Here is a 9,775-nt window from a genome sequence, read left to right on the forward strand (position 1 = left end):
TAGATCTTTACTGATATTAGTGAAATAGGGATCAAATCTCAAAGATTTTGAATCCAAAGCCTCGTATAGGTCTGAATCCATAAACTCTCTACTTCGTGCGCACATCAAACTTCACAGGAAAGTAGGATGAAGCCTCGGATTGAAGTACCTTCACAAAGCACCAAAGGATGGGGTGAGAGCCTCTGGTGTGATGTCTCACACCAGTAAGAGGGGATGCCCAAATATGCTCCATGTCAAGGAGAAGATGGGACACCTAAGGGGATGACACGCCAAGAGGAAGGGTGATGCCTCCTCTTCCTTCACGCCTCCCCTCTCTCTTTCTCTCTTTAGTACACAACCCAAGTGTTATGTCATGATAGTTAGAAGACCTTCTTATTTATCGATGATTTTTCGTGATCCATAAGACTAGGATTCCTAATTTAAACAAGCTTTGAATTAATCCATATCTTATCAAAGAAGGAGTCCTGAGGGAGAAAGGATTGGCACCTAACTAGGCACCTATATGCACCCACACCCACACTCCATGTGGGGCGGCAACAACCAGCACCTCACCTAGTGTTGGTCGGCCATGAAAGAGATAGAGTTTCAGTAAAAGTGGACTCTAAGGATCTAATCCAAATATGGGTTAATTCGAATCTAATTCGAATCTGATTCAAAATAATTTCGAATAGACTGTCAATCTCAAACTATTTTGAATTTTGGATCAAGTCTAACTTGGATTTATGAACCCAATTAAGTCTAATTAAATCAGATCTAATATGAAATTAATTAGTACTTAAATTCAATCTTTCATAGACTTCTTGGATCAAAGATCAAATCTCGTTCATCCTTGGAATTGAATCTGAACCTCATACCTGGTGCTAGCTAGACATAGTCAACTATTTAATCCCGTATGATCCATAACTTAATTCACAATCAAATTAATTTATTTATTCAATCTAGTCACATACTTCCAAATTGAACTTATAAACTTAGGTCAATTCTTTCCTACATCACTTGACTTTGTGTGTGACTCCATAAATTCGAATACTAAGCCAGTGGCACAGGAGTCATTTTCTGTATTAATCGAAGTTATCATCTAGCAATGATTTCTGACGTCCGGATAGGTCAAATTATCGCAAGGCAATATTCAAGAACCTATACATATGATTACTGCATAATTGATCCCTTTGACTCTGAATGCATTAGGACGGTCTAGGGTTAAACTGTCAACCCTGAATGATTATTCACATTGTATTCCAACCTTTCAAATCCATCACATGAATTAACTTGAAAAAGATTTTACTAAATTGAAATACAGTGATGCATCAGCTCCTATAATCTAGAGGGGTCAATTCCATCTTGATCCATATACATACTTTATAAGTACTTGATTATATCCAGTAGTCTTCCGTCACTGTATTAAAAATGTAAGTAGTCCGGTATTAAAGCACAGTGAGTTGCTTGCAAGTCACTATGGTGATCTTGATCTGAGGGACACTTATACCCATACGCTTCACGAGCAGTACTTGACAGCAGAGCACTCAGCAGATGAGTCACTTGTTCAATGACGATGTACTCCTACATCTCACTTATATGCCATACCAATGTCTCCATATTCCTTGGTTAAAAGGACAACCAATCTATATGACATACAACGACCTTCATTCAATAAACATCATCATCTTTTAATGATGTATCATTTGATCGTGAATATATTTAAGAACTATACGATAAATCCTAATATAAGATTTCATCATAATATAAGAGTTCTACAAAGAAGATATAATTTTGTGATGAATAATATCAAAATATTTTTTATTCATTGATTATAATTTATATAGATATTATAAAATAAATATAATTATTCAAATGATTAATTTTAAAAAATATTTTTTAATAATTTTTGTATGTTATCAAATAGGATAATTGCTTCGGTTCTCTCGAGCCCCAGTACTTTGAACCTTTCGGTGGGCAGATTCTTCAATCCTTTCGGTGTTGTGATCCACGGTCACTGAGGAAGACAGGCTGATTGATCGGCCGATGGAGGAGACGACCAAAGAAAGAAAAATTGTAGTAAAATCTTTCCGTTCGTAGATTAATCACCACTTCACTCCCCTCTAGAGAGCACCTGTTTCCAGTAGCAGCCGGGAATTCGTGTGGTATACTGGATCGCATCGATGACAGGCTGGTCCGATCTACCAGCCAATCAATCACGGTATTTCTACAGAGTGCGGGGGGAGTGGAATTGTTCCTCCTCCCATAAATAATCTTTATTTCCCATCGCTGTCACCGGTGATCACTCGATCACTTTTGAGCTCCAGGTTTTTTTTTTTTTTTTTTTCTAATTTTTAACTAATTATGTTGGGCTCACCCTTTTTCTATTGAAAGAAAATATTTTAGTTTTTTCAAAATAAATCCTGATCACAGAATTGTAGGGATCTTGATGTTCCTCCTCTCATGCGTCTCCAGATAAGCCGATGCTCTCTACCTTTGGACCGACTGCCCAAAACTTTGGCCGTCTCCCTCGATGCTGGGGACAAGTTTTGGGCTCCTGTCAGCACGTGGCCTACGCTAAAACAACAACAAGCGGGCCCTTATTGATTACACTCGGCCACAAATCCACACTCCAATATCTGCTACTATTCCAATTTTGGCCGTCTTCAAACAAAACCTTACGGTCACCACCGCCAGACCGCGAGTCTTGCCCGCGACACCAAACGATGCCGGGCACCATCCAAGTCTCTGGTAAGCAGTACGAACCCACCCACCTCCTCCATTAATGTCGCCGTTTGACAAATAAACGAGTCCTCTTTCAGTGTTAGAGTTGATGGACCTCCCTCCACCTCTTGCGCCATGCCAATTGGAAGACAATTCCAGCTTCGTCTATTTGAAGGGTGCGTCGGTTCCTCTCTATTATTATGTTTGGTTTGGTTTTCTGTGTATGTTATTAATCTTTGGTTGCTGCAGTTGTGATGGGAAAGAAAGAGTACCAGAGCGTGGGCGGAGGGGACTTCTCATTGTGAGTGATCTTTCCCTTCTTACTTATCCCTATCCCGTTTTCCAGCGTCCATTACCGTAAGAAATCTGATATAAGCAAACCCATGCGGACGATTTCATTGGTTCTTTTGTCATGGCCAAGCACCCTCTCGTTCTTCACTTCACAAGTGTTATGCTGATTATTTTGGGATCGAATCCAGCTTTATCTTAGCAGTATCAGCTATGATAGACTTGATATAATATCATCAGCTAGGCTTGTGCAATGAAATCTATTCGGGACGTTTATGATCACTCAATCCGTCAATCCTGTCGTGCGATGACATAAAAAGCAACGATAAATGATGCGTGTGAATGAAAATTGTAGTTTTCTTGATGCTGACTTTGTGGGTGCAGCCCAGTGACTTCTTTGCACGAGAATCTGATCTTGATGCTGCACGACATGGAGGGGAATTTAATATCCCGGACAGGTCTTCATTGTTTCAAATGGATCATTAACTATAAACGAAATCTTCAGTCACTATTTCTGATGTTTCTTTTTTTTCCCCCCTTTTTTCACCCTGGCAGAGTTCAAAACAAGGTCGGTGGTGGAAAAGGGAATTTCGGATGACGTGTTTCCCCTAGAGGGTGGTGGAAGTGTCCACATGAAGCTGCAGTTTGTACTTAGTGAAGAAGAACGCCAAAGGATTCGTGAAATGGTATTTTGTGTTCCTTCTTATGAAAGTTTTCGATCTTACATAGCTTAACTATAAAAATTTACTTTGATGGATATACATTGAAGGTTTTATAATTGTTAGAGGTACTCCGCACTAAAAAGGAAACGCATGGAACTGCTCAAGGGTGGCTGTGAAAGTCATGTTTCTGGTAACATTTCAAGCTTCAGTAATTTCCTATCAGATATTCCAATGAATTCATTTGAAAGAGTTGTTGCTGCTCAATGTTAGAAAGCAGACAACTAAAAGTTCGGTGGAATGTTGTTTACAGAACTTACTGCAGAAGGAGATGGTATCGGTCAGTTAAAGCAAATAGATCCAGTTAAGGATTCTTTCTCAGTGCAACTTGAGTTTCACTGTCTAATTTGAATCATGAGTATGAAGATTTAACTGGTTATAATAGCCAAAAAAGATTTGCTTATGCTTATGACATGGTGGCTTATGTGAATCAAAGTACATACACATGGGTGCAGTCGTGTTTGTGTCTATGTTTTTCCATTTCAATAAGCATCATGACATATGTTTATGCATTTGAGCTTTCACTGCTAAAGGTTGCGGTCAGATTTTAATTATATCCGGTACCTAGAAGTCGCAGCACTCTGCTACTCTTAATTAGAGATAAATACAGAAACCCATTGAGCAATCCACATATGTAATATCTTGAACCACACTCTGAACACTTGTTTGCGCAGGATGCCCCTGATTTTGCTGGAGTAGACGTAGAAAGAAACAAGACACAAGCAACTTCTGGTGATATTAAAGAAAGGCAATTGTCTTCATGTGAGGGTTTGGATCCTCATATAGGATGCTTAGGATCCCCAATATCAGGAAATGTTACGAAAGATGACATTTCTGTTTCTGCTGAATCGGATGATCACATTTATAGCCTGAAGAGGAAGAATTTGCGGGAGAGAGGTTCGAGTAGCAGTGTTAGGAAAATGATAAGTGCCTTTGAAAATAGTCTATTTAAGGTGATTTTTTCAATTTTACTGTTTATGTGATGTTGGGTCTGTCAGATTTGTATGCATGTGTTCTGTTTGTGATTAGAGATGCTCAAGTATATGAATCAAATGCAGGGAACAAGACATCGTGTTGACCAAGGAACAACGTCACAGCTAAGCAAGATTGAGAGTGGAGGTTCTTTGAAGAGGACATCTTCAGAACAAAGTGATATAAGAAAGTTAAAATTTCCCCAAACCATGGCAAAGTCCTTTTCTGCAGAGATGCTCTCTGAGATGGATCGCAATCCAATGGTTATCAGATCATCCTTTGTAAAGAAACAAGGAGTGCAGCACTTAAATAATGCCACCAGGCAGGAAATGATTGGAAATAACAGTCTTTTCCGGAACTTCACAACAAACCAGAATTTGAAAAGCCTCAAACCTGTTAAACAGAAGTCTGTTGGAGGAGCAAATGATGAGAGCTCTTCTTTGGAATCTCTACATACTGCACAGCCACATAATTCTGGAAACATAGATACTGTTTTAGAACCTGTCAAGACTGCAAATTTTGTTAGCTTTGGTGACTCTGCAGAACATATCGGGAAGAGAAAAGAGCCCATTTCTGTTAAGAAGAAAATAAACATGGATTCTTTTCCAAAGGAGTGTCATAGTCTGATTGCCTGCACGGTACAGAAAAGTCCAGGTGAAAGGTCCTCAATTTATAATGGTGAAAAACTGAAGGCTTTGGATTCCAAACAGAAACCTTTTGAGACTGAACAGAGGGCCAGCCTGGGTGGATCTGTTGGAAATGTCACTGAAAGAGAAGATTATCTTGCTAGTGAAATTGGGAGAAGCCCTTCGATCATATCCAAACATAGAAAGTCTAGTGCATTTCAGGAAAAACCAAAGGTAAATATTTTTCTGAAGGAAGCTCCTAGTTTGGATGCACATACTGCATCTAAAACTTCTGGTGAAATGTCCTCTTTTCATGGTGGTGCAGAGCTGGAGGCTTTAGGTACTAGAAACCATACTACAGATGAGAGAAACCCACGAGAAGAAAAAACAAATGATGATGGTGGAATAACCAAACAGAATGTTAGTGACTATTTTCGTCCATATGATGAATTAGACTTTTTGCATAAAACTGATGTGTCTCGAGATACAGATGAGCCTTCTAGTCTGTGCACATACAACCGAGGAAGTGCTCTCAATGCACTTGCAAATGAGAGTGACTGGACATGTTATATAAGTCATATGGAGGAGCAAATTATTCCTGGAAACTCAAATGAATTGCTGGAACTCTTATCTTCTTATAGAGAAAAATGTTTCTTTGGAAAAGTTGGTGTCTGGGAGCCACATCATTTGTGCATTACCACTGGCAGTAAACAGTTGAGGAATCTTGTTGAGTCCTGTAGTTTATGCCTAGGAACACTGCCCTCAGAGAAAAACCCGTTCACAGTGGAAGCTAATAAAAAGGTCCATATTTCTTTCTCCCAAAGTTCTGTACCTTTTCTCATATGAATAGCTCTCCTTGAAATCTCATCATTATATGGAATGAAAATGACTCAGATGGCTATTTTAGTTTCAACCATTTTTGAATTTAGAGAAAAGTAAGAAGTTATGTTTGCTAAGAGTACTACTGAGGAAACACAGGAGTTGTACCAATTGGAGGTGAAAGTAACTGACCAGATTTGGGTGTTTACAGTAGGGTTTCTACTTTAGTGAGGTTACCTCATACATGAACCAACACGATATTCATGTTGGGTTGGAGCTCAGATGTGGGGTTGCTAATGGCTCAGGCAACTCAACCAATGCAAACTTAATATTTGTATCATTTTATCTCGACTAAAACAACTGAAAATGTTACTGTACAGAACAGATCATACTTGACCCAGCAACCCAACCTAAACTGTTTCACATGTGCACATGTGCACACTGCTGCATGCTACATACAACAGAAAAATATTCGGCATTACTCTATCTGTTTGCCTATCTATTTTGATATCTAATAGATAGAATAGATATGGAAGCTTGCCCTGGTAGAGAATGTTGTCCTTCATAGCACTGAATGGTGAAGAAGTTTCCACAAAGCCGACCCCTTTAAAGCTGGACAAAGATTGTTCTTGTGGTTTTTGGTTTTACCGTTAATGAGTCAGGTTGCAAAAGTTTTGTGGAGAAATATTCATTAATTGCATGTTGTTGGACTAGTAACTTATACAAAAATATTTCCTGGGATTATGTGTCTGTATCGGTGTTAGATATATGTTGCTTAGAGAATGATCATTGGATCTCAGATGAGTAGATTCTGTGATGGCCATCAAGGAAGGATCTCAAATGTTGCCAGGACTTTACATAGATGTATCATAAGGAACATAAGATTTTTTTTTTCCCCTGGTATAATTATTATGCTGGTAATAATATAAACATGGCAAGCTGATATAGATTGTTTTTGTGAATCCTTTATTGCTTTCTTATATCTTGTTCTATCCAACCTAAGTGTTTAGAAAAGAAAACTTTTTTCAAATCTCTTGTTATGAGTTCCATCCAAATCTTGTTTTAATCTTCCCCACAAACAGAAATAAAGCCTGCTCGTCATTTCTTTCAAACATTCTGAAGTGGTTTTCTCTTACGTAATCTTCTTTATATTCTTGAATTTCTTTTATGTACTCATTTGTACCATATTTTTCCTGAATTTACCATAATTCAAGCCCAAATCATTCATGCATGTTGATTGTACTTTGTAGTGCCTCCGTTGCTGCTAAACCTTTGATTCTTATGGTAGGGGGCGGGCTTTTGGTGCAATGGTAAGGTTTCTCCATAGTGAACTGGGTGTCATAGGTTCAAAACATCAAAACAGCTTCTCCGCATATAGGGGTAAATCTATGTACATTTGATCCTTCCTAGATCCTGCAGTGGCGGGAGCTTTGTGCATTGGGATATCCTTTTTAAAATACCCATCCTATATGGCAAATATCTGAGAATGTAACTACTAACATTATAATTCATCTATTGCATCTAAAGAGAAAATTTGTTTTTTCTGCCACATCACCAGTAATTTCAGACAAATATATATGCGTATGAATAAATTCACTTCATTTTTGTACTTCAAAATTTCAGATCTGATAGTTTTTTGGACTCAAGCTGCTGGTTTTTACATTAATTCTCTTAACATCAGTATAGATTGCTAACATTTAAAAAATATATATATATTTGCAGCAAAAGATGCACCGTGAAGTGACTAGAAATAAGAAGTTTTCAGGTAGTTCTGAAAAATTCAACCATGAAAATAAAGTGAGCAATTCAAATTTTAAGGGGATGTTGATCGAACAGGTAACTTTTTCTTCTTTATCATATTTGATGTATGGTTTGATCTCATATGCATGTTGTGTGATTTATTCTTGCAAATAATTCATTCTGCCCATAACCTATATGTATCAGTTGATGACCAAGAAGCAATCACTTGCAATGGTGTTTGCACTTCATCAAAGTTGGTTCTGATAGGTTTTAGTAAACTCATCTTAGTAGTTCGATATATCCTCTCCACCTGTGTGCAAATGCTTTAATTAATTGTAACTTGTAGCTCATAGATATGTTATTGAATTTTTTTATTCGTACAAATTATGTGCTGTTTCATGGTAATTTTTCTTGATTACTTCTTGGCTTGTCACATACCCTTTTTGTTTAGTTCCAACATCATCAAACCCCTATTTTTTTGGTGATACATCATCAAACCCCTATGAGAGGCACTTTTGTTTAAGAATGTCATTCCACTTTTTTTCTTCTGCTTCTAGCTCCATAAAATGTTTGATATGTTTTAGCCTTCTACAGCTAGTGCTAAAATTAGTTTTAAGTTGCAATTACCTGGTAGATGGCTCTGGTGCTTTTGTTTTAGCATAGATGACTGATGTTGATAATAATGTCTCACAAGCAAGCAGAGCTCACTAAACTTGATTGCCACTTTGTCCACTATCTTGAAGTGGACACTTTTTTCTCTTGCATTTTATTAATTATTATTCAGCCTGCAGATTCCTTCATGAAGTCCCCAACAAGGATGTCCAACATCATTTCATATTATGTTATACGTAGTCTTTTTACTGCTTTGTGTATCTTGGATCTAGGAGCAGAATCTATCGATCTTATCATTGATTTGATTTTGTAGATGTATGCATAAAGAAATCTTGTTTGGTTTATCACCTGCATTCTTCCATCGTTCATTTTAGGTCTGAACTAGTGATCGTCAGCCATGTATGACTAATAACATGATATTCCCAATACCATACTTTTTTGGTTTTTCCCCTCCAATTACAGGGAGTACGAGTTATCATTGTAATAGTCGCATGTGCGACACTTCTTCTCAATACCAGATAAAGAAAGCCCAGGTCTGTATATAACTGTTACAGCTTTAAGTCCAACATACTTTCATCTAACAGCATGTGGCACTATGTCAAAGTTCTTTCTTGCATAATGATTAGGCAATGCTAACTCCAAAAGCAAGCAAAGGGGCAGTTATGGTGCTGAAAGACAGGTACTTCTAATTCTCATCTTACATCTAGGCAATAGCCAATGGAAAGAGCATACAAACTGGTGTGAGATTCTTGCTGTATTTCAGATAATAAATGTCAGAAGTTCAGTCTATATGAATCTCCTCTCTAGCAAATTCTTCAGTCATCAGTCAGGGACCCATAACTGAAGTTTCGGAAATCAACTATACCAAGTTTATAGAGCTTGGTTCTGGGTTGGTTTAGCCATCTCATTTTTTCATGTGAAGTTCTCTTTGCTAATGGGAATGGAGATGTGGTCATAAAGACCTCTTAATTGTTGATGGATTATATAAGATGACTTCAGATCTGAGATTAAGGTGAAGGAACCATATATCAAAGGGGTTTGGATCAAGAATCTATTGATGTCCATGACTTGGCTTCTGGACCTGATGATCTTCGTGTGACGAAATAAAAGCTAGCAACAGCAAAACCATTCCAAGGTCTATATAATCTTTTGTTTTTCCTTCTTTTTTGTCTCTTTTTTGTCCACATGTGCGGAACTCTGAGCTGCTTGTGAATAGCACTGTATATAATGTGTAGTAACTGTTGCCATGACCCAACTGTATGAGTTCAGAAAGAAACATAAAGAGACCTGTTTTTACAA

At 37.8% G+C, this 9,775-nt stretch overlaps 1 protein-coding gene across 5 annotated transcripts; it reads left to right on the forward strand.

Moving 5' to 3' along the window:
* Nucleotides 1-2,451: 2,451 nt before the first annotated feature.
* Nucleotides 2,452-9,775, forward strand: LOC105059534 (uncharacterized). 5 transcript variants are annotated; one of them, XR_834311.2, is made up of 13 exons: nt 2,452-2,727; nt 2,799-2,876; nt 2,950-3,001; nt 3,373-3,446; nt 3,544-3,674; nt 3,774-3,840; nt 3,961-4,010; nt 4,382-4,660; nt 4,766-6,106; nt 7,847-7,960; nt 8,939-9,009; nt 9,103-9,155; nt 9,240-9,775. XR_834311.2 is itself a non-coding variant. In XM_073253181.1 (13 exons), exons 1-13 carry the CDS (start codon nt 2,460-2,462, stop codon nt 9,163-9,165), a joined length of 2,643 nt encoding a protein of 880 aa, XP_073109282.1. In that variant the 5' UTR covers nt 2,452-2,459; the 3' UTR covers nt 9,166-9,775. The 5 variants fall into 5 exon arrangements, 3 of the variants coding, with proteins under 3 accessions (XP_073109282.1, XP_010941320.1, XP_073109281.1); XM_073253181.1 differs by adding an exon at nt 8,649-8,703 and having other exon boundaries at nt 9,103-9,775; XR_012139338.1 differs by having other exon boundaries at nt 8,939-9,155.

This window comes from Elaeis guineensis, chromosome 2 (assembly GCF_000442705.2).
Source record: "Elaeis guineensis isolate ETL-2024a chromosome 2, EG11, whole genome shotgun sequence".
Taxonomy (NCBI): Eukaryota; Viridiplantae; Streptophyta; class Magnoliopsida; order Arecales; family Arecaceae; genus Elaeis; species Elaeis guineensis.